Consider the following 26,704-nt stretch of genomic DNA (forward strand, 5'->3'; position numbering starts at 1 on the left):
TGACGTCGTTGAATCTGTAAAATTCCTGTCATCCCTTTCAGGGGTATGTGTGGTACGACACAGTTTAGAGAGCTATTAGATATTTACTTAGTCCAAACAGTAGGACGTCCTCAAAAGGTCCAAAATATTGACTCTTCCTTCCTTATTTATATTTAAATTCATTTGTCTAATCCGTAAGCAAGTTTCTTTTATTTTAGAAAGGACATTGCACAACTACCCACTTAGCACGATAATTATCTATCTACTCCACGTTCAGAATTAATTAACGGCTCAATACTGTACTATGCGAAAAAAATGAACAATCATTTGCCAATTGAAATCTATCACATCTTTCCAAGTGCCTTCTACGCTTTAAAAGACTTGTATTCTGATACTAATATTTCATTCTGAACAATTTACTCACTGATTTTGATTTTTTATACAAATTTTTACAAATTTAGGGTTAATTGAATTTGTTTTGTTTTGACGATGTATATATGTAATGTTTTTCTTATTTATTTAAACCATTTCTATCAGTGAAGTGAGTTTATTAATACTCGCACTTATTTAATTTATTTAAATATCTACACTAGACTTAACTACCTTATATAATTTATGTAAATTTGCCGGTTGATTTTCTTTTTCGTTCCGTTCACAAACTCCTTTATATACCCGAAACGAATTTTTCGAAAGTTCTAGAAAATAAACAAACAAATAAATAAAAAGACTTTCTTAGAAATTAGTTCTGAAAAAACATATACACAAATCGCCGCTGTGATAAAAACAAAAATCAAAGGAACTGCGACTGCCAAATTCTAGAATTGCATTAGAACCGGGCAGGTTCTGCTTCACAGCCTAATGTTATGGACGAGTTCGTATAAAAAATTTGGCATTGTACATTCCATAAGGTAATGGTAATATTGTAATTTATGGTATTTTTTGTGTGTAATAGAAAATTTCAATTTAAACATATCCACACCATATTTTACTTTAACTAAGTTTCCAAAAAAATGCCGGTACTAATGTAGAAACAGTTGGTGGGTCATTAAAAATGACTTTTCCAATCTTGAAAACCTCCGAAATTCATTTGAATAATGTTCCCTTCGAGGTAAGGGGCTCAAATTTCGATAAAAATACTTTAAAAAATAGATACCGTTGGAATAATGATGAGCTGTTCTCAACCGGATCAATAAAGGCAAATTTCTTGAGTTAAATTCCATTGGCAGATAATCAACATCGATACAAATGATTATGGAGGTATTATTAGTGGTGAGGAAAGGATTTATTGATATAACAGATAAAATTATTTAAAAAATCAGATAGGATTAAAAGCAGAACGAAAAAACAACACATTTCTCAGTTTCTGAATAATAACTGGTAGACGAAATAATTTGTCTTTGTCAATATTTCTGTCAACATCACTAACATGATGTTAACATTGATACGTTCAACAAAAGAAGATGAATTAATCGGTCGATAAGATGTTTCGAAGCCAGAAACATCGAGCTGTTGGTTTTTGCAAAATATCTGAGCCGATTTGTTGATTAATTTGGTTGACAGCTTTTGAAAATCTGTTGAAGAAGGTTGTCCGGTAATTTTCCCACCTAACAAAGAAACGAGCTTCCAAAACAAGAGGCAATTCGTTTATTGAAAAGTCTAAATTCTTTTACACATTTCTTAAGATATTCTTATCTATCATATCTATTTTATGCGGAAACATTTACTTCCGGAGATACCGGAAGTGGCCATTATCTCAGAAAGGCTAACAGATACCGAACCAAGGATAACTGGGTTCGATAGATCTCATCAAGATCTATCTGTATGTGAAAAGTCATTATGATTAATGCATGCTCAGAAGAGTTTCTGTGGAAAAAGCATGCAAATGCATTATTTAGTAATTTTTGGTTAGGTTAGGATAGGTTAGGTTAGGTTAGATTAAGTTAGGTTAGGTTAAAGACTGAAATAAAGGTAAAAAAAAATAATTGTCTTCAATCAAATATTTTAATTGGACTTTCATTGCTGAGGCATCGATAGGCTAGCCAGCCATCTGTATGAATTATGCTTCCTGGAGTGACGTTCTTTTTAATTAGAGGAATCAAGACCTCAGAAGTTCTTTCTAGATAAAGTATAACAGTGCACTACTGAATGAATTTCATTGATTTTTGATAAATATGATGCATTTGCATAATGACTATTCACACACACAGATAAATCTTGATGAGATCTATAGAACAAAGTTATGGTTCGAGATCTGTTGGTCTTCCAGAGACAATGACCCCTAGATATGATAAATCGATTTCTCGTATCATCAATAGTCTTTGTATAGATTTTCATGATAGAAAAGATTTAAACTTAAATGTATATTTAACATAGTAACTACATTTTTTGAGTTGTGGCTCAAAATGTGAATTACCCTCTAATTTTTTAAACAAAAAGAGCTTGTAACCGCTTCCAAAACACATTTCGAGTGAAATTTAAAATTTTAGTAGGTGCGCCAATTGAATAGGGGCTCGTGTTATATTCAGTTTGAAATGAAATGCGTGATATTATCTTAGCTTCTGGCAGTTTATAGAATATTTACGACCAACTTATCGATCTACCAAAATGATAAGCTTTCGTAATGTTGTGCTCAATGTTTGTTAGATAAACATAAAAAAAATATTCACGAATGTGTATGGGGCTGCCACGTCGAACAATCCACGTCCAATTCTAATCCAAATTCGTTTGCCTTGTACATGTTATGAACAGAATATTACAAGGGTGAATCCGAAAATAAAGAGACTACACAATAAAGTTGTTACGATGCATGGTGAAAAATTTCGCAGGTGAAATGCCCAAGGACCAGATTCGACGTTATGTCAAAAAAGGAATACTTCAATGTAGTTAGTGAATATCTAGTGAATGGTGTTGATTTAGTTAACAGTATGGGATACTATAAAATCTTAGATATTATTAGATCTCACAAAAGCGAAAGCGTTGCTTTTATACCGGACAGTGAAAAGTTCACCACGAAACCATGAAAAAGACATGTCTTCGACAGTTTCAGACTTGATGTAGCTGAAACTTTGTGCAAACGTGGACAAAGAGCAGTAATTCGAATGAAAGTGACAATCAGATTAAAAAGCACAGAGGTCCAGCGCAATATGTGTTACGTGAAGATCAAGAAGGACACTGGCCAGTTTAGTCATAAAAAAGGATTAAATGCAAATTCTTCCAGTGTACAGGAAGCTCCCAACTATTGATAGGAAAAGGACAATTTCTAAATCGAAGTATTATGTCCTTTATCTGAAATATATCTACCCCAATAATTTTTATGGATTATCTTATACGACGCAGCTTGCAAGCGTAAGTTAGTACTTTCAAAATTTGAGTTTTCTCTATAGTTGCTGGACAGAACCATTTTCCGAACTTATCTTAAAATTATCTTTGACAACATCCCATTTCTTAATAGGTATGCCACAAGAAAATTTGACTGATCGATTCTCTATATACAATGGACTGCAGTAGCCTTTGCAGCAGTTCTGGATTACCTAACGTAGCTATAATCTCGAAATAAATGGGAAAATGATATTACCAACAAGGTAGATTCGTTGGAATATTGGAGGCAGATAATATAGCATCCATGTCTCGTGAATCAGAGCTTCCAGGACTGGACGATGTCGTTAGAGTTGTATCGGGAAGGATAGTCAAGAATATGTGGGTCCACTATAGACCGAATCTTCTTATTTATTGTGTTACTTAAAAATTTTATTTGTTATCTTGATTTAATGATTGTAAAATCGTTTTGAAAATACTTATTATGTATTGGCGCTGCCAATATTTCATGTGCAAGCGTCCAGTTGAGTACAATAGAGGAAGATTCCTGTGATTTTAATGAAGAGATCAATAACAATGGAGAGGAAGAAGAAGAATTCCAAGAAGACATGACTGGAAAGAAATCAAAAGAATAGTTAACCAAATAATCAATAGCAATATCAATAATAAGGTAATATCTGGAACTTGCCGGGTATTGTTCCTTTAAATTATACTAAAATTGTCTTGACAGTTAGTGGAGTAGGCCTACAGGGGACACCAAGTAGACTACCTCTCAGGTGGTGTGAAATGCGTGCATATCATGTAAATTGTGACTTTTGAATCGCGATATCTCAGGAATGGTTACTCTTAAAAAAAATTATGATAATAATTTTTGTAGAGAATTTTAAGATCTACAACTTTGGTTTGAGAATTTTTTTGATACCATTTACCGTTTTTGAGAAAAGTACAAGAAACCTCAAATTTTGACCTTTGACCCCGAATAGGGGGATTTTTAAAACTTTATTTGTAATGGTAAACCCCAGCTCCCCACCAATATTTGGCTTTCCAGGAATTTTTGTTATTTTAAATGACCGGACTATAATATTAAAACGAGAGATATGCTCAGAAAATTACGACTAGCCGAAGATCACGAGCCCCGCCATTTATTTTAAGTTATTAACTTTGTCAATTACTAATCTGTTAATTATGACAAACAAGAAAAGTTTCTTGTTATAAAAATGAATGGTTGAATATTTTGTGCCGAAACTATTGGCATTTACATTATTTTTTGAATATTGATATCATAAAATCTGATCTTAAGATTTAGGAAACATTTTAATAGAAACAATATCAATACAGTATTTTTTTAATTTTCCATTCACTCTTTAGATAGCTATAACTCAATAAAAGAACAAATATTCTGTTGTTGAAGTAAAAATAATCTTAAATGTTTAGAGTATCTCTTAAATTTGGCTAATTTTGAACGCTTCTATTTTTCGCGGGCTTCGCATGATGTCAATTGTCACGTCCATTATTTGTTTACTTCAAATGTGACAGTTACTTTATAGGTTATAATATCGATATTATAACCTATCAATTAACTGTCACACTTGAAGTAAACAAATACTAGACGTGACAATTGACAACTCTTTTAGAAAGAAAACAAGAATGAATTATTTGTATTGTTGCAAAGATGATTTTAATGCTTTTATTGATCGTGTATGCCAGAATGCCTGAAGAATAATCAGAATGTAAAGAAGCTTCAGGAAGACAAACATAAACAGGATTTTTGTTCCAAATACAACCAACACATGACATTTGACGTCACAAGCAACGATGAGGCGTTTATAAGCTTATTTTGCACTCTTTAATAATCGTTTTATACAATCGAGAACAAATTAAATGGGAAAATAATGAATTTATTATATTATAATTTAGAAACTTTCCCTAGTTGATTTTTCTTTAATACTAAAGTTTTCTTTCTTCGAAGTCTGATTTGTATATTAACGAATCTTTCGAATGTTCGCTCGCTTTTGAAAAATCAGATCGAATATATATTTAAAAAAAAGGAAAGTTACAAATTTCTTTTTTACGACAAGATTTAGTATACCCATGATTTTTTTTCTATGATCTATTGGAATGTAGAAAACTTCCAGCAACGAAGGGTCGAAAAAACTTTTTCATCAAACTTAGGAAACGCCCTCGACAATATGTGAATAATTCAAATGTGAAAATCATGTTCTTGCAAATCGAACTTGTATGCATATTTTGTGGGAATGTTTTGAACGTCATCCCAACTTTAGAGTTCGCAACGGGAACAACTGATTAGTTTTGCAAATATTTCGGCCTGTTTCAGATTCAAATACGGACGTCTGTTGGTTCACGAAGTCCCTTGAGAAATGAAATTAGAACAATATTTCGTAATACCACCATATGGGAATGGATTAAACAAACATTCTTTTCTTTCAATAAGGCCGATAAATAGATTAAATACGACTTCTACATTCAATTTATTTATTTACAAAAAACATTCGTAGGTTAGCAAACCGAAAACCTTTTATTTTATTAATAAATATAGTTTTCTTCGAGGGCGATCCAGCGATTATAGCGATCATAAAATTTTTATAGTACGATTTATATTTAGCAACAAAGTAGAAACTATCAGTTTCGACGATAACCTTCACGTCGTTCCAAAATTTCTCTCCAGCGAGCATCCTCTTGAGGTCCGAGAAGAGGAAAAAGCCTATGAGGCCCAGATCTAGAGAATATGGTGGATGTGGAAGCAATTTAAAAGTCCAATTCATGCAATTTTGCGTTGGTTTTTAACTACTACTTCTACAAATGATTTTTCGCGATTTCGTCCTTCAACCGCTTCAATAACACTACGGAATATTCATTGTTCATGGTTTTACACTTTCTAATATAGTCAATGAATCCTGTGCATCCCAAAACATTGATTTTGAAGTCGATTCATCACGTGCATCAGGACTCCGGTGTGAAAAGCTAGAACTATATCTCATCCATCGTAACATATGATTGCAGAGTTCTAAACACTACCTACAACCATGAATTAGTTGTTGGTTTTGATCGATTGTGAGCTCGTGCGACAATTTATTTAAACAGAGCTTTCGTTTACCCAAATATTCATTCACGATATGCCCAACACGTACCCTTGATACCTTTAGGACCTCAGCTATATCAATCTTCGTTTTATGATTATCCGACATTATTTAGTGGAATTTTTTCTATATTTTCGTTGGTGGTGTCCTTTTCAAGGCGTTAGCTGCTTGTATCGTCCTTGGTGTCCATTTTGCCTCGTTTAAATTTAGCGAATCACTTCTCAACGGTTGATTGTCATTTGGCAAAAGTCCAAATAATGTTTATAGTGCTTATTTTAATCAATTATTGTGGTTATAATGTGCTTTTTAATCAAAATATTGAATAAAATACTTTATTATTTAAATACTTCAAAATTCCAATCAAATTGCAGATTCACTCACAAACAAACAAACAAACACAGTTAAAAAAGAATGTAAAACTGAAATTGTGATATAATTTGATGATAAAACATTTATGCAATACATATGCTAACACGTACTTTAATTATTCCCAATAATAGTTGAGCTACCTAATTATGAGTAACCCCATAGAATCAACATGTTACCAAAAAAGTGGGTAACACATTTAATTAGTTAGTACAGTAAAGCGCAAAATTTACTTATTCAATTTTAGCGAAATGTGAAAGAACATTTCCCGTTCACAAATTATTCTATTTAAACGGGAATTAAAAGTACACCTGCCTTATTCTTAGTGGTAGTTTGTGTAGGGAAATTGCGACAAAGTAAAGGCTCCGTTAATGGCACTGCCTAACCTTAATAGTTAATATACTTTCCAAATAAAAGACTGTTTACTTCCGAAATTCAGCCGAACTATTTTCAATACTTTATTGTATATTGGGCTGCATAATTATTTTATATTGATATGACTAGTATTTATTTTATTCTTTTAAATATTTATATTTATCAATTAAGTTGTATCTTTCATTTAAATATTCGTGCAGTAATATACTTTCGGAATAGAATTCATCCAAATAAAAGACTGTTTACTTCCGAAATTCAGCCGAACTATTTTCAATACTTTATTGTATATTGTGTTGCATAATTATTTTATATTGGTATAACTAGTATTTATCTTATTTTTCTAAATATTTATATTTATTAATAGAGTTGTGTCTTTCATTTGAATATTCATGCAGTAATATACTTTCGGAATAGAATTCATCCAAATAAATGACTGTTTACTTCCGAAATTCAGCCGAACTATTTTCAATACTTTATTGTATATTGGGTTGCATAATTATTTTATATTGATATGACTTATAGTGATTATTCATTTCAATATTAATATTTATATTTATTCATAAAGTTGTATCTATCATTTGAATATTCATACAGTATTATACTTGGAATAGAATTGAACAAAATAAAAGATGTCTTACTTCTGTAAAGAAAATTATTATATCACTTATACTATCTACTTTACTTCATTGTATATTGAGTTGCCTAATTATTTCTATATTAATATAACTAATATTAAGCTTGCTTTTACCACATATTTACTTTTCAAACATTCGTAGTTATTATTGAACTATTTGCTAATTTTAATGATCTGCAAAAAATTTTTTTCGCAAGGATGTGATTTAATTTATTTAACTGGAAATGATCCGAAATTTATCCATAGTGGAATAGAATTTTAATTCTGTTCTTTTCCATTCAAATATCCAATACACTAGAACTAATTACTTTGTTTCTTTCTCTTCTTTACTTCTTTCTTCACTTCTTAAGCATAAACCTACTCTAATCTCTGGAAACGTAGAAGCTGCAACCCTTATCTAACTGGGTTATGTTCCCAAATTACTGTTGGGCATTTAACACCTCAGATTATTACATTCCATAATATTAACTCTGAAGAAGGAAAGAACGCAGAAAATTTAATGATACCCGTATATACCAGGGCGAGTACTGAAGTAGATAATATTTCTCCAATGTTTGTACCCCGTGAGAAAAATAATATTTGTTCAGGGGTTCACAAAATAGAAAATAATTTCATCATTGGATTAAAATTTCTTTTCGTCGAGCTATTTTTTTAGGTTATGTTACAGGAAATAATCGCTCGGAATTGAATCTAGAAAATAGAATGTATTATACGTTTTTACTAGTTTCAATTGAATGTTAGAATTTTTGAAACGTCGTAATTATCTAATATGTGAGCTTAAAAAATGTGGAAGTGGAAACCGAATGGGAAACAAAGAAATAAAAATAGCATGTTATGCAGACTACTGTATAGGTTTGAACAAATAGCGAAAGCTTTTAACATGTAAATATCCCCGAAGAAAACCGAATCTTTCACAGAAGAAAAAACCGAATACATCCCGACCACCTATAAGATGGTATGAAAGCTGGGCTTCATCATCCCAGCTGCAGCTAGGCAACCATTGATGCAATCACAGGACTAAGTCCTAACGTACGATGAAGAAGAAGAAGAAGAAGAAGAAGAAGAAAATGTCGATAGTTGTAGGTTGTGTAAAACATATTATGACTTCTGGGAAATAATGCATTGGAAAAGTTGTTAAAAAGCAGTCGGGAATCGTTTTGGAGAAAATTATTTTATGAATTCAGATGAAATTTTCGAGATTGATAAAGATATAACATTTAATAAGAATATATTTGAGTACTGGAAGGCAAACAAATTTTGATACTTGGTTCCTGATTATATGGAGTGATCCTGGGAGCCTGGGGAAAGAAATTAGGGGAAGTGGTATTTTTTTAAAACATTTTTCAATCTTTTAATAATATTTGTGTTTGTTCGCCAATATTCAATAGAGCTTTTCTTTGAATGGACTTAATTTGAAGCATGGAAAAATCTTTCAGAGTAAATGCAAATTTTTTCGCAACATATTTGATTTTTACAGCCCTTTCTCGCACTTTTAATTAATATACTATTGGTCACTTTTTAGTGTAAAGTTTAGAAAAATGCAGTTGGTATACTTGCAACCATCATTCAAAGACCACCAAATTTCTATGCAATTTCACACTTTTCCCAAAATCTATGCTGCCATCCCAATAAATCTCTGTCGAATTTTTTGTCTTCAAAGTTTAATTTCCTACTATTTGCATACTTGCACGCATAATCGGGGATGTGCGGTTTTCCTTTCAAACTCAAAATTCATTTTCAATAAGAGTAGCAATTCAGTTAAAATAATTCCAAAAATGATTAAAATTCAGTTCAAAATTATACATAATGAGATTTGACATATTCACATCAGTGTTGCCATATCTCAAAACTTAAGTAGCAGCCCTCGTGACCATTTTAATGTGCATGAACTTTATTATCATACATAGATTCTGAATTTCCTACCGAGGAAAACATATAGTTCGACTCGAACACTGATTTGTTGTTTACATTATTTTGCTTGTTTAATGTTCGTTGTCTATTTTTTTTTCCAGTAGATGAAGGTCGAGAAGATGCGCTTCCTCTGCATCCCGTAAAATTGAAATGTCAACAAAGAAGGATGAGGGTGTGCCCTTGTCTGGAAGAAACTAGGTCAGTTAAATACACGTGTATACCACTGACCTTTAATAATATGGATTGAGTGGGCGTATTTGCATAATTTTTTCTTGGAGTTGAAACTTTTTTTTTTTGTTATAACACCGTCATACACGTTTTAATCTGGAAATAGAATTTCTACTAAAAGCACAAAATAACAGGAAAAGTTCGATGGAATTAAAAATAAAAAATTGCAGCTCGTGATTATGATCTAATGGATTAAACAAAGAATACGGGGGTTGTTGAAAACTTTCTAATTTTAACCTGTCATATGTCAGCACTGCTCAATATAAAATGAGAAATATATATGCGCATGTGTTAAGAGATTTTCACTGTAATATCAGCCATTTTAGATGCTTAGTTTCTGTTTGACCACCGTATTAGTGAGTCAACTACCTATGGATTTCTTTTAAATAACAAACTGTCTATTATAAATCAATATTGTCAATTTAAATCTGTTATGGTTTCATCTCCATAGGATTTCTCATAGATCTAGAACAAATCAGTAAGCATACAACATAAACTTTGTACATAACCTTAAATTTTATTTGATTCATGTACAATAGATAAATGAGGTTTATTGAAACAAAGTGTTACAGCGTGAAATTATAGATACTCAATTAAAGCAATGGTACTCTTCATACAATTAAGTACTAGTCTTAACAAGTCCCGACATGCTTAAATTGTGACGTAGGAATTTTCACATATAAAAACGACATTAATTATGAAACCCCCTGTGTATTTATCTAGTTTAAACAGTAAGTTTGATAGATAAAGATGGAAACGTAAATTTATTATTGGAATAAACTGAAATAGAACAATATTTTAACATTTGGTAATACAAAATAAGCAATTTCTGGATAGAAAAAAGATGTTAAAACGAAGCTAAACCAGGAGTTTCTAAAACGATATAGGTAATGTCTAGTTCTGACAAACGGTTGTGAAAGAGTTTTTAGAAAATCACTCCACAAGCAGCGAGATTGATAAAATTGAAGTATAATAAAAAACAGACAACAATTGAAATGGTTTGTTGCAACTCTTAACTAAGTTTATAATCGCGGGTTGATTCTGAAGCATTTTTAAAATAATACATCCACTAATTTTCCCCAATTCGACACTGTGTGATGTCTGGTTGTTATTTATCGTAAGAGAACATTCACGTGGTCGATTTTTACGATAAGATAAATGAAGCAGTTAATCAATCTTTTGAAAGCATTTCAAAATATAACTGGTTTCAAGCTTTCAAGTTGTGAAAGCTTCAGTGAATTGATACAATTGTTAATTACTTCTAAAATGTTTTGCTCCAGTAGAACTTTAATGAAATCAATTAATTTGTAGTCATCTAATTTAAGACAACCATTAGTACCTAAAACATTAATTTGAAACCAGATCACTTGGACTGGTTTCACCATGGAAATTAATTGTTTTATTTCGATTCTAACGCTTTTGACATTGATTGTAATACTGACGAGAATATTAATGAAATTATAGTGAGAGCGTGAGAAGAAAAAGATGGTACAGAGTTTGAAATGAAAATGTTAAATTTATCGAATGAAAATACCTCTGAAGGGCTGCATTTCCGCGGCAGGGTGGAAGGTTGAGATGTGGAAGCTGCTTGCTTCTGATGGTTCTGAAACAAATCTATTTTAGTATAACCTTGTATTCATCAAGACTTGCCAAGGTGGTTAGAGAATGTGAATTGAAAGCAAATTCTCAATAGAAAACAACTACAGTAACGTTTTTCCTGTCGGATAATCGTTTGCCGAAGCGATTAGCTAAAAATCCAAGAAAAAAAAAATACTAATCGTAGTGTAGTAAATGTAAATAAAATCATTTTGCTAAAAAGCCTTGTAGTTTTTTTGTATCTTAAAGTGCAAAGTGCCATCTATGTGTAGTCATGGATCAAAACAATTTTAGAAATTTTAAGGCAGATGATGATTATGTGAGTTTAAGTAAGTGTAGAAGTTTGAAACAAAAAGCAATAGAGGAAGAGCCAGCGACCAATTTAAGGATGGACACAACTCTGTATTTCATGAGTGTAAATTTTTATTATTTGAATTTATAGAATCTTTACCGAATGAATAATTCCATTATTCGTCGCCAAGCATCATTTTGCGTTCCTCGATTCTTGAAACTTGTTTTGCTTTGGATCCTATAAACATGGTTCTGTTTGCAAAATCTCGAGAAGTCGTGGGACACCTACTGATAAAGACTTAAAGACAAGTCGAAACGTCAAAAATTTATTTTTTAAAAATTATCAAAAAAAACTAATTTTAAAACAAAAGAGACCTAAAATCAAGAACATTTAAATGCAAGAGTACAAGAGTACAATTTCTGCGGCGCCGCGATTTAACAGCTTAATTAGTCCATAATGAATCGAAAATGAAGAATGAAATTTTTCGATATTTCGATTCGTTTTCGAGATATCGATACTTAAAGTTATAATCAAACGTTAGTTCAAAGTTCAAAATTCGCTTTATTGAACAGATGGCGTTCAATATTTCGTTTCAAATGAAGCGAAGTCCCCCATAAGAAAGAAAAATAATGATAAAATAAAACTAAAATAACCCTCACGCGAAGAAATTTTTTTTGACAATTACGGCTGTAAAAAATTCACGATTTTTGAACTTTTTGCGCTCAAAGTGCACCACGAGAAGGTTAGGTTAGGTTAATATATATACAAATATTAAATAAAAATAAATTTTTCCAACTTCAATTATCGGTATCTTGAAAACCAAGAGAGATATCGAAAAATTTTATTCTTCATTTTCGACTTATTTTGGGTCGATTTACGGAAATCGTATGGGGGTCATAAACTTAATTATTCCATTCTATTGAGTCTATCATAAATTGTATAATTCAACCACAGAATAATAGGATTTTTCAAGCAGAAATACCTTTGTCAAACCTCGAAACTTACCAAATGTTTTTGCCGTTTTCATTTCAGAAGGTTGCTGATTGAATGATTTTTTCGCACTGGGATTTTTCACCAGATCAGAAGTTGGTATTGTTGAGTAAATGTCCAACTTCTTTCTTCTAGTATTGTAGGTCTCTCAGTTGAGTTGTGGAAGTGTTTGCGAACCAAAAAAACGGATTCTAAAATGAACATACCGGGAAGAGTTGGAATTTTGTGTTTTTCAAAATAGACTTCGCAACGCTTTCTACTATTCGAACTATATACGAATAGCTCTTTTTTGTTATTTGAAGATAGATTCGAAGAGGTACAAACTACAAGACCCCCAAAAAGGCAAACCATACCGAAGATTGCGATTCGAATAACGAGTAGTGAGTACGAGAATCGAGCTGTTCAGCAACAGATTTAATCGCAAACCAAACCTGCTGTACAGACCATTGAATTTGAGGATCGTATTGAGTCGTCGTTGAGTTTTAGAGGTTTTAAAGGTCCTTTATAGGATACAACTAAAGTTTTCTCAAACAGAAACCGTTTGCGTCAGACCAGGACTTAATAATAATGAGATCATTGCCCATGGTAGAATGTAGAGCTTGTATGGCATTTTTCATTAATGTGGGTCCAAAGTTATTCATTACTTCGAAATGTAAAGTAAGAAATATTAAATTACGTCACAGGTACAGGTAACAGCAATAGGCCTTCTACGAATTGTCACTCCTAAAAGAAAAGAATACCTAGAATATTACGCATTTTATTATTTTCCCTTGACAATGATCTAGGTACGAAAATCTTTCAAAAGTGATGTTTCAACAAGATCTACGTCGTCTAAGAAGTCCACAGATTCCCAATGAGCACTCTCGCTGTAACCCGCAGGTCTTACTTGTACTCGCACTAACACGTTTTTCGCTCTGACAGACTGTTGGTGATGGAATTTCGTTCTGGAATTGTATATTATTAATTGTTTGTTTATTTGATTCAAATTTTAGGGTAGTCTACCCCGACCACACAGGGCTGCCGGAAATGGCTTTTCATTTTCTGTAGGCATAAAGGATTTACTATAAACTGTTTCGTGACTTTTGAAATGATCACCTGAAAATGGTTGGTCTACCAATGATTTGTTTATGGAAAATTTAGTCTCCTACATCATATCGAAACTTTTAATATTTGATTTATTCAATAAATTTTAATTCTTTTGGCTTGAGTTTATTTTATATTTTTGTTATAAAGAAAGGATGATTATATTTATGTTTTATATTTATTAACGGTACATAATAATAATGTTTATTTTCGAAATGAGTTTCTTTGACGTTTATTTTCAAATAATTTATTTAGAAAGTATCACAATTTGTTCATTCACTACGAAAACCAACTTTTAAAAATATTTATTCTCATCATGAAGATCTGGAGTTTGAAACTGGCAACGATATCACCATCAGTAGCCGCAAGTAGTAATTTATTCATCAAAGTCAGATCTCTGGAGCGTATTCTAATCCTAGAGGTATTCAACATTTCCTATCTGCACGCCATAATTTCGGTTGGTTTTCATATAAATTGACTGCTTAAGGCAAGAGTTGATACTCCAGACAGAAATGCACATTAATTATAATGTACAACATCGGGACTTCGTCATCCACCGATCAACTAACTCACAGTGATACAATGTTGACGGTTCGTTGAGTGCGTTAGGTATATTGCGAAATTGGATGATATAATAGATAGAACAATTTGTAAATTACCCTTTACAGTAAAGGTCATATTTGATCTCATATTATATTTACCAAATATAATTTGTACAAGAAGGGAACAATATAAAAGATAGTATGGAAAGTATGATGAAAGTATTGAAAATGCAGGAGTAGAAAGTATAAATCAAAAAGAAGATACAAGAAAAAATGATTGGTTTAGCAATGAATGATTAACAAAAAGCAAAAATAACACGGAATAAACAAAAAATAAGAAAATTATAGAGTAAAAATTGATAAAGAGAAAAATTCCAGCATACCTCACATTTATAAGAAGTAAAGAAAAGCAAATGATGTGGCTAAAACGAGGAAGCCATTTTAAAAACCCGTTGACAACAGAAAACCGAATTAAATGAAGAAGAAATAAAACACGAAGAGAAAGATAAAAAGGGGAATGAACGATATGAAAAACTTAACGAAACCATTGAAAAAATAGATAATAATGAAGCTGCGGAAGCGGAATCAAGGAAAGCATTTTTGAATTAATGAAGGAAATATGGGATTAAGAGAATATATCAGAGTACGAAATAATCATGCTTATAAGGAAGAAGACCCACTCGAATGTGACAAGTATAGAGGAATAACCCTCATAAACTTGCCTAAAAAACTTTTCATTTTCAAATTATGCGAGGTATAATCAATATTTCATAAATACTAAATTAAGGAATTGAAAATAATGTTTACTCCCCGTATAAAATTCTAACAAACCGTCAGTCCACGTGGACTCATAATCTCCACTGTTTATCAATGAAAGCATCGAATCGTAAACATAAACGAATTTCTATTGGCGAAAGCCGTACCTACAGAATTTTTTCGAAATATTCCTGCTGAAAGGCTGTTATAAGCATTGGCGTGGCTTAGTGACATTAATTTAATTCATAAATTTCTTTAAATAAATAGAAATATGGCATTATTTAGACCATGAGTAAATGAAGACAATGAAATTGCAGAGAGTAGTGAGAATAAAGACAGGTATGAATTTAATGATAAAAATTTAGATATACAAACACAGCAAGTTATTTTGAATATATTTGATTGTTTTGTAGAAAATATTCAGCAATCTGATAATGCATTCATAATAAGAATTGCTGAATTAACTAGAGTAAATAAATTTTCTATTTATCGAATAGTCACGAAAGGGGTTGCTGTGGATCATTCACAAAACCGAAAAACATGTAAAGGAAAACTGAAATCAGTTGACAAATCTACTCAACATGTGGTAAATTTCGGTTGGGTTGAAAATAGCAAAAATTACTTACTGTTTGAATGGGCCATGCTCTAAAAGGAAACGCATTATAATAGTACACTTACATTGTGGATATACCTCGTATTATTAATATTATAACCAGAAAAACAAATGAAGGAAATGTGAAAAATGAGAAAAATAACAATGATAGCGATAGAACAGAACAATAAACAAACGGGAAAACAATTGGAGAAAATGTGAAAAGTGAGAAGACTAACAATGATAGCGATGGAGCAGAACAAGAGACAAACGGAAAAACAATTAAAGAAGATGTGAAATATGAGAAGAATAACAATGATAGCGATGGAGCAGAACAAGAGACAAACGGAAAAACAATTAAAGAAGATGTGAAATATGAGAAGAATAACAATGATAGCGATGGAGCAGAACTTGAGACAAACGGAAAAACAATTGAAGAAGATGTAAAAAATGGGAAGACTTACAATGATAGCGATGGAGCAGAACAAGAGACAAACGGAAAAACAATTAAAGAAGATGTGAAATATGAGAAGAATAACAATGATAGCGATGGAGCAGAACTTGAGACAAACGGAAAAACCATTAAAGAAGATATAAAAAATGAGAAGACTAACAATGATAGCGATGGAGCAGAACAAGAGACAAACGGAAAAACAATTAAAGAAGATGTAAAAAATGGGAAGACTTACAATGATAGCGATGGAGCAGAGCAAGATGAGAAGACTAACGATGATAGCGATGGAGCAGAGCAAGAGACAAACGGAAAAACAATTAAAGAAGATATAAAAAATGAGAAGACTAACAATGATAGCGATGGAGCAGAACAAGAGACAAAAAGCGAAGCAGAAAACGAATTTAAATTATTAAGAAGTGAAATTAGGAAAAGATATTTTTATTTTAGTATAACGTGCCTTGACAGCGCTGGTCTATGACTTTCTTCATTTTTGTCGGACAGTTAAGTGTTACCTTGAAGTTGGTTTTCATATCAATCTGCTGGTATGCGGGAGAAAATTCTCTATAGTCAGTGATGATGTGCTTAACAGACATAGGAACAGACAGGACAACTTTCTGACGACATCAAATAGCCGTGAGTAAGTTTTATGTGGTTTATGCGAAGTCTTCTTATTGACACAGCTTCTCTCTTACTCAAAAAGTTTAGGGGCAGGTGAGAAGAAGATGGTTGGATGTTATGTAATGTTGTATTACTCTTACTCCATATATCGCGCCAAGATTCTTAAATGAGGTATTTGAAGTTAGTCTTCAGATCATGGGCAAGCTGAACTAGGATTCTTCTCGGACTCGGATAATTCGTTTCCATCAATTCCAGTGTGCCATGGAAGCTAGATGGGAGAGACTGTTATATCAAGAGCAATTAGAGTTTGGTGGATGTCGTGAATGGTTTGAACTATTGGATGTTCGGTGAATATGGTTTTAATTGACTGTATGGATGAAAGAGAGTCAGTTCATATGGCGATATGTTTATGGGGAAGAGAGATAAATTTGAAATCTTGAAGGATACTGTTCATTCATCAGTGTAAACATTATGAAGAATTTCTAGGAATGATTTATCTAAATCTACTATGGGAATATTTCTGGTCCAAGGGGGTTTAAAATAATAATAATAATAGAATTGACACAAATTGTGGATTAAGCAGATAATATAACTTAAATATAAGAAACAACTACATAAAATTAATGATTGTAGATGATAATTAGGCTGAAGGTTAACCAAGGATAAACTAGAGCGATATCTGTTGACATAAATAGTTTTCAATAAGGAAAAATTGATATAAGTGAAAATATATACAAAGTGGTAACAAGTTTAAAGTAATAATATACAACTCGTACCTGGTTCAAATAGAAATATAAAACAAATTATTAATAATTACAGAGCTGAAATTATTTACAGTTTTTTTAAATAGTTTTCGTCAGACTCTACACACATTAGACAGACGGAAGCTTTCAGATTTTTTTTTCGTAAAAATCTCTCTGCGTTTCACGTAATCATTCACGCACGAATGATTTTACCTCCAAATTGTTTTCACCAAGTGCCTTTTTCAAATCGGGATTATAAGGAGAGTGTTTCAGTGTTTCCTTAGTCAACTGTAAGCCGAGCTGTTTGCACCAATACAGAATTTCTGGAACCGGTTGTGATATTCATACTAAACCTACTAAACCTACACTCACAATTACACTGTCTGACGCTCGTTTCGATAACCAAGTTATCGTCTTCAGAGACTATTAACTTAACTTATCTGTTTTGGAAGTTAATTCATCAAAATCAAAATTAGTGCACCTTCAGTATCTGAAGAATTTGGTTATCGAAACCCGCATTAGATAGTGTAGTTGTGAGTGTTAGTGTAGTGGTAGTGTAAACAGTGTGTTCATTAACCTTTCAAAAATATAACGCGTGTTCTCTCAACTAGTGAGGTTTTTCCGTTGACTGTTACATAGATAAATATATAATCTAATTTTCGATCTTATATTAATGAACCCAAATGAAAAGTTGAGTATAAAATATCTCTGAGATATCTATTTAAGTTAATCTTATAGCTATTAAACTAAAATTACCACTCATAAAATAATAGGATATGATGAAATTGAGAGGAAAAGCAATAAAGTTTTCTCTTTGAATACTGTTCTTTCTTAGAAATGTATTTGATTCTGTCTTCATGAAAATTCAAGAGGTCTGCAATGGAATATTCATTATTTTCCACCTAATTCGCACAATTAAAATTTCAAATTGTCAGGAAATTGCTAAGAGAGAGCGTCTTAGTTAATACTCAATTTATATTTCTTCATTTTGAATATATAATCAGGTTCGTTACTAAATTTGAAGGAGAGTTACTAAATTCACAAATTGAAGAAGGTCGTACAATCTTCACACTAATTGATTCGATAATTTTAGCCAGTAATTTGAGTCGGGTTGGTGGAGTTATTTCAAGTAAGGGAGATAAATTTATTGGAAATGTATGCTTATAAGCAAAGGGAATGGTTTTTATTTGTCATATGTAAATAGCAATTTATAAATTAACTTTTCAAAAAATTTTGTCATATTCTCAAAACTATAGTTGGATTACACGGAATATACCTTCGCTGGGTGGAAGGTCTCACTTGAGGTTGAGCCAATGGATTAGGAGATATTTCTACCTCAACTGACTTAATTTGAAGGTCAAAATCAATATCGTTGTTGGGAACATATCATGAAGCGTTTAAAAGAATTCTAACTTACCATATTAGGGTTGGATTTATTGTCCCATAGCTGAGTAAATCCAAATTGTTTGTTGGAATCTTCGACCTACGAGGATGGTCCCAGAAGTATCTGGCGGTAGTTGCTTGAAAAATTCCACTGTATTAGAAAGTACACAATCCACACAGCGTATGATGAGTTTGAAGACGCCACGTTATTTAGTATTTGATTGGCAGCCATCAATAGTGAACGTTTCCGATCAATTTGTAAACATGGAAAAAAACTTGGTCATTGTTATGTGTTACAATACTTTTATTTGAAAGGCGTCAGCTCAACCAATACAAAAGCTGAACTAGATTCTACAAAAGAACAATAAGAACATTGGATTGAAAAGGGAGTACTGGCTCCAAATCAGGCAAAGACCGCTCCATCTCCAAGCAAGGTCGTGGCGCTTCAATTGCTTTCTCTTTATAAGTATTTATGTTCTCCAAGTTAGTCGCTAGTCCAAATCAATTTCAAGCAATTATCCACTTTCTTTTTGCTACAGAAGATGCCCGCTCAACAGGTCCCTCTCCCTTGGGTGTATATAACATGAACAGATTTATTTCTATAAACTTTTCAGTCTCCGAATTGTTATTCACACAAGTCCAAGTATGTCTGCAATATTCGAATAACAGAGAGAGAGTTATTAAACAACTATATGTGACATAATCAGTAAAATTTCACAATAAGCAAATGGTGTAAGGCAATATAAACAGTCTTGTAGGAGAATCATCACTATGACACTAAAATCTGTGAGGCAGGTCACACGGATGATGCCTTCTAATCTTTCGCTGGGTGAGAGATCTCATTAGAGGTTGAGCTAATGTGTTGGGATCGGTTTCCATGCGGAAAGAATATTTTTTGGAGATCCAATGGATTAAGATGATTTACAATGCACTAAGCATACTTCTGGAAGAAGTGAGACATTTATTTACAATAATTGAGTACTTTCGATTGAAATCTTTCTAGAATTGCTATATTTGAGTTGGATGCAATGCCTCATAGCTGAATACCATAACTCCAGATGGGTTTTAATGTGACTTTTTATATTAGCAGTTTGTTGTCGATTGTTGGTTGAGATTTTCGACCTATTAACCAGTACAGTTTGCTGAGTTTTATACCCAATTGCTTTTGCTTGGTTAGTATGTGTGTGCTCCAGGTTACACTCTCTTCTTATTACAGAAGATGCCCGTTTAATATTACAGTTGGGCAGGTTCCTCTCCATTAGGTGTATGTAGCATGTACAGATTTATTTTCATTTACTTTTTACCTCCAGTTTTTAGTCCACAAGTTTGTCTGCAATATATGAGAGACCATAGCTGGATCCTGGTGAGATTCTAGCGCAACAGTCATCTTTATATGTTGAGGTAGTTACATGTTATGTGTGGGAATATCAGCTGTGTACATAATATTAAGGCCTGTGGACATTATTTGATATAAAGATGTGACGTGAACTTAAATTATGATTTGTAAGTGTCTGTATTGCAGGTAGGATTTTAGGATTAGTACTGTGACGTGCCAAACTCTGTCAGATGCCTGTATGATATCTAGAATCGGTTCTATTTTCTCTATCAGTAATTTTTCCAGTGGTTTTAACCCACAAGTAATAGGCTGTAATATGTAGTCTCTTCAGTAGATTTTTCCTGGTTTAGGGATTGGTATGATTTAAGCTACCTTTCACAGAATTGAAACTTAACCTATTTTCAATACTGCATTGTACAATTGTGTTAAATACTTCAATCCCTTATTTGATAGTTCTTCCAGATTTTTGGTACTAATTAGTTAATATCCAGGAGATTTGTTTCTAATTGATGTCGAGATTTCAGAAATTCTTCAACTACGGCTGCAATATAGCAGCTTTTCTCCAAGGGGAATAGTTGAATAACGAAAGTTCTCTTAATAATAAACTTCATATAAGTTGGATTTCGTAAAAAATTAACATCTAGTGTGGGATAGAAAGAGAGAAATTACGACCAGATCGGTTTTATACAATGAATTATTAGATTGGTTTCAAGAGTTCGATGTGGGTTGAGTTTATTTCCAGAGCTAGAGGCAATTATTGAATAAACATTATGTGAACCGTTGATAGATTGTCCACATCTAGCTATTTTAAACTGCTGTCTTTGAAATAATCCCACAAAATGTTTATAAAACCCAGCAACGAAAACTAAATGTAAGAATTGACATAGAAAAATTTTATTTTTCTTCATGTTGTGAAGTTCAGTTCCTCTCTTTCTGAAATTGATAGTAAAACAGGACAATTTTATAGCAAAGCTACAAATTTTATGATGATTCAGAAACGACATTTCGAAATAATGGTTTAAACAATAAAAGTTTCAACGATTCCCCAGTTTATGTATTGTATAGCTGGTTTTTATCATTTTTACCAATTACTCCATTTAAAATGCAACGAGATATAATTCCGAATGGTTCGCAGTACCTAATTATGAGAATCCACTGCGACTCAATTTTGTATTTCTGCGTATTTATACGGTATCTCTGATACATTATTAGTGTTTATAACTTCATAACTAACCCTATGCACTGTAATTTTGAATTAAACAAGTGTAAGATTTGAATGGACTTTTCAAATAATCGAATATTAGGCACCTCATTACCAATTAACAAAGGTACTGACAATTTTGCTTTATCTGCACATGTTGACGAATAATTTGGCTAATAAAAGTCTACAGTTTTCTTCTCTTGATACCTTGTTTAAGTTTAGTTATTATGTCATTAATATTTCTCTCGTTGGTAATCAGATTTCTTGCTTTTCCCGTCAACCGAGAGCGGACGAAATCCAAAGCGTCGCTGTCTAGACCAGTTACCTAACTCTAACAACCCCAGATCATCATCCATGAAGGATCTTAGATGATCACGGAAGCCGTCAAATGAATTTGGATCTAGTTTACTTGAAAAAGAGTTAAAGAAATCAATTTCACTGCCATTGTATCTACTTTAATATCGCCAGAATCCGAAGTATATTCTTCCTCTTTAATTTCTTCGTCCAAAACCAAAATATCGATGGTTTCTAAATACGAGTATGAAACTTTATATTTTGCGCCTAAAGTCTGTGAAAATCTAATTACTTCATCTATAACTTTCGCAAAATATTTTTTACAAATATCTTTTTGTAAATTATATAACAAAATTCGATGAATTTGATATTTTTCTCGTGAAATTATAAAACTACTTCAACCAGTTGATCTCGGTCGCTCAATTATTTGATTTAATATTTTATTTGAAGTAAGAGTAAATTAATCCTGCATTGACGATTTTATAAATAAGCTACCAAAGTAAAAATGTCTTTACGGCTTAAAAAATACATCAGCTTTAGCTTTTTTGAGAGAAATTTTAGTTTGTAATTCCAAAAAATGAACAAATACTGCAAAAAATTGTCGAGTCACTCACAATCTGGGTTATTCTTTTGCTCCTTTTTTTCCTGAAGATGGGAAACGCTGAAAGTACTGTTGTTACAGCTCCAGCTAAGTCTCTGCATAATCAGTTTTAATACAACCTTAATCGCCAATAAAACCAAAATTAAGTTCAGCCCTGTATGTATAAGTATGTATATATAGATTTGGGGTCTCGTATATACTGCGACCCAAAGGATCTATTATCCCATTTCCATTGAGCCCTCTCCTTTTAAAGAGGCTAGAATGTGGAATGGCTTCAATTGCCAGAGATCTTCGTCTTCTATTTCATCCCAGGAATACTGCTCTGGAGTGGATACAGGCTTCATCCTGTGTACAAAACAAAATCGGCTTACCTCATTATCTGCTACGTCTATCATCTTTAGGTATTTTTTAAGGCAACGGTGCATCGATAGAACTCCTGTTAGTATTCGTAGTCTGTTCTTCCTTAGGTTGATACATTCATCAGGTCTACTCTGGTTACAGTTACCCAGGAGAGTTTTTACCCGTATTAGACCTATTAGGTTATCCCAAAAATTGGTTTTCCTCCAATCTACCTTCTTTTCTAGCGTTTTTTCCATTGTTCTGTAGCTGATACCACAGAAGGGTTCGGGTCCCATGAAGGGCTTGTCAGAATTAGCTTTTGTAACCCTGGGAAGCTATTTTTGGTTTCATGTCGTACCAATTTTGGATATAACTGTCTCTCCTGTTGTTCCTGCTGCATTCTTATGTTGTTCAGAAAAATTTTGCAACTTTTTACCAAGTATTGACTCCATTTCCAGTATTATGTACTAGTTCTTGTAAGATCAGCCTCTGATTTGTTTTGTTGCTATTCCAAGCTGGTATGCTTTCAATAAACATTGTGTAGGCATTGAATGCCGTAATATCAATTAGAGTGAAAAATACAGACATGGACCATCTTCTTTTTGGTCTTTTTGAAGAGTTCTTTCTGACCATCTGGTCCACCGTATCGACGTGAAATTCGATGTACATCTTCTATATATACCCTACCATTTTTCGCAACAAATCGTGTCTTGTTAGAGTTGTCTAACGATAAATCTGGAACCTCTTCTTCTTCATTAGACGTAGCTTCACCTAATTCACTAACATGATCTTCCTCATCACTATCACTTGAGGATTCGTCGCACTCCATAACCTCAGAGTCCGAAATATTTTCCACTTCTTCTTCAAGTTCGCTTTGAGAGAGATATCGACTCATAATTGCACTTGTTTGAAGAATTGTATAAAAAACAAACTATTATTACTATTATTTGTGAATTCACTACCCAAAAAATGTGTCAGCAACGCGCACAGGCGGGTTTTAAGTTGAAAACAGAACAGTAAGAGTGTGTTGGACCAAGGCATGGTATTTTTGAACCAACCGATTTTGAGTTTAATTGAAAAAGTACGACGTTGTACTACGCATTTCATGTTCACGTGGTACAAACAGTATTGACCTAGAATCAATGTAGAATTTTTTCTTGAAAATTTAAAGAAGATACAAAAAAAATGTCTCAAGGTGGCCAAACCTTGGTCGTTCTAGGGTTAATAGACATTTCAGTTTGTAGGGCAGAAAAATGTGTAACTACAGCAAAAAGTTGTCGAGTGACCTTACTCAATTTCACAGTCTGTGTTATTTTTCTGCTCCTTTTGTTCCTGAAGGTCACAAACGCTGAAAGTAGTGCCGTTTTATGCCTTATTCAAGTTTGCCATGGATACAGCTAAGTTTATGCATAATTGCTCACGGAGTTTTTTATACCAAGGAAGTCAAAATTAAATTTTGTTTTGTTATACTCAGTCTGAATAATAAAATTTGAGTTCACGACGCCGGTTTCTTGCATTCTCTATCTCAATGATTTGATTTGGCGCTTTTCAACAAATCGATATTTTCGTTATTTAACTTAACAATTCACCGTTTATCTTATTTGGAAAAAAATAAACTCGTAACCAATTAACATAGGTGCTAGCACTATAATAGAAACTTAAGAGCACTGTTTTTAAACAATATTGTCAACTTTACTTGTCCAAATTAAATGGAAACATCGAGATTGAACTTCTACATCAACTCTTTATATATGTGGTCAAATTTGAGGCACTTTATTTATAAAATCATATCTTTGATTTAACCAAGTACACTTCTGTTTATTGACGCCTGTTGCAATATTTTCCAAGTTATCAACTTCTTCACTCTGACTACGGTACTGGCATTAAGACCTAGATGAGTTGCCAGTCTGATAAATCAGCCATCTTCCAATTTGGCAATAATGGTAGCTCTTTCTATTCTCAATCAACTGCAAAAACATTAAGTATATTTCTACTTCAACTGAACTCAAATTAATTGTCAAATAATCTGTCACTGATCATGACAATGACTCTGATTGTTCACTGAAGAGAAATGTACTTTTAGGAGATCTTGTATGGCTTTTGTTCACATATCTATTGAAAAAGAATAAATAAATATATAAACACTTTAATTATCAGTGTAGCCTCAATAAAATTTTTGTTTGATTTGTTATAGAGCTGGAGAAAGGGATTCCTCTCGCAGCGCAGACAAGTTACTGCGCAGAGCTGGAGGAGTTGCGGGAGTTGCTCCACTTCCCTGAAGAGGTTGCCCTTCGCCTGGCCGATACTGAATATCAGCTTTTTTATCAGGTATTCAATTAGTTTCCAATCTCTACGAGTGACTGAAATTGACAATTACTTCATCATATTATGTAGACTAAATTTTTGAAAAAAACATTGTAATCAAACAATTTCTCATTAGAAATGATATAGTGGAATATTTGAAAACGATATCTTCTTAGTAGTCGTCATTTCGCTGCTGTTAATCTTCAAACTTGGTGTCCCCAAGTCCCCAAAACATGTCCCAAGTTTGTCTCCCATTTATTGACGAATGTTCTCTTTTTATTGGAGTATTGTTTTAGTTTATTCACATAGACATTTAAGAAAACCTACGAAAGTCTGCTGGAGATATGAAGATGATCCAAGAAGTACCTGAGATGGCGGTAGTTGCGTGAAAAATACCAGCCTTAACCGAACCAATATAAAAGCTGAACTTGAATCTACTCTGGGTGAGACTGCTTCTTCGTTGTCAACAGTAAAATATTGGATAGCAGAGTTCAAATGAGGACGTACGACCTGCAATGATCAGCATCGCAGTGATCGACCAAAGGAGGTGACGACTCCAGAAAGGTTGAGAAAAATCCACTAAGTGATACTGGATGATCGTCGACTGAAAGTGGGCGAGCTAGCAGACATAGTAGGTATTTCAACAAGTGCGGTACTTCGAATATCAACTGAAAATTTGGACATGAGAAAGCTGTGCGCTAAATGGGTGCCGCGTTTGCTCAAAATACAGCGTCGTGAAGATTTTTTCATCGAGTGTTTAACAGAAATAAAGCTATATTATAACCAGGGAGGGAATGTGGGTCCATCACTTCACACCAGAAACAAAACAACAATCAAAACAATGAACTGAAAAGGGAGAACCGGCTGCAAAGAAGGCAAAGATCGTTCCATCTGCAAGCAAGATCATGGCGTCGGTTTTATGGAATACGCGAGATAATTTTATTGACTATCATGAAAAATGAACGTTTAAGAGAAGAAATCGAGTAAAAACGGCCTTATTTGGCTAAGGAAAAACTATAGATAGTACCAATTTCGACACTAAGTGATTTATGAGTTGTCTTCATGTTTCTCTTCTATCCACATACATGAATGACATTGCAGAAACAGTTAAGGCGATAGAATAAACCCAGATCTGGATAGATCACAATTCCACCTCAATCGCAGCTCTAAATATGGTCTTGATGTTACGCAAAATCAAGAAGTTGCGCTTTTTGGGTGTAAACATTTTTAAATGTCACAGTATAATTTAATCATTTTCAATTTCACAGTTATAATTCTCGTTTTGATTTCATTGGGCTTTCATATGGTTAATTACTATTATTTCATTATTTCAGTGGTTTTCAGTTAATTTCTGCTTAATCAATTGATAAACATTCAAATTAAAGGCTTTGTTATCCAATCCAGTTTATCAACTAAATAAGTGAAAACAACAAAAAACAATTTTGATTATTCTGTAATAAATTTAAATGTTTTAAATTAATTTGATTAATTTACTTATCGAAATACCAAATAACAAAAGATTGAAACGCTGTTTACATAGGACAAACATGTCAGTATTTAGAAATTAGATTAAAAGGTCATCAATACGATGAAAATTGTATTTATAGAGCATTTCTTTAAAGTTTATCAAAAAATAATAAAACAGAGAAAGCTATTTTTAAATATTTTTTATGT

General features: G+C 32.7%; 1 protein-coding gene across 2 annotated transcripts in view; it reads left to right on the forward strand.

The window, feature by feature from the left end:
- The window catches only part of LOC130898121 (1-phosphatidylinositol 4,5-bisphosphate phosphodiesterase epsilon-1-like), a 326,140-nt gene that overhangs the window by 156,483 nt on the left and 142,953 nt on the right, over positions 1-26,704 (forward strand). For both annotated transcript variants that reach the window (XM_057807182.1, XM_057807181.1), the window contains exon 5: positions 24,921-25,054. In XM_057807182.1, coding sequence (XP_057663165.1) covers positions 24,921-25,054 — 134 coding nt within the window. The remainder of the gene's footprint in view (positions 1-24,920; positions 25,055-26,704) is intronic.

Source organism: Diorhabda carinulata, chromosome 9 (assembly GCF_026250575.1).
Source record: "Diorhabda carinulata isolate Delta chromosome 9, icDioCari1.1, whole genome shotgun sequence".
In the NCBI taxonomy this organism is placed as follows: Eukaryota; Metazoa; Arthropoda; class Insecta; order Coleoptera; family Chrysomelidae; genus Diorhabda; species Diorhabda carinulata.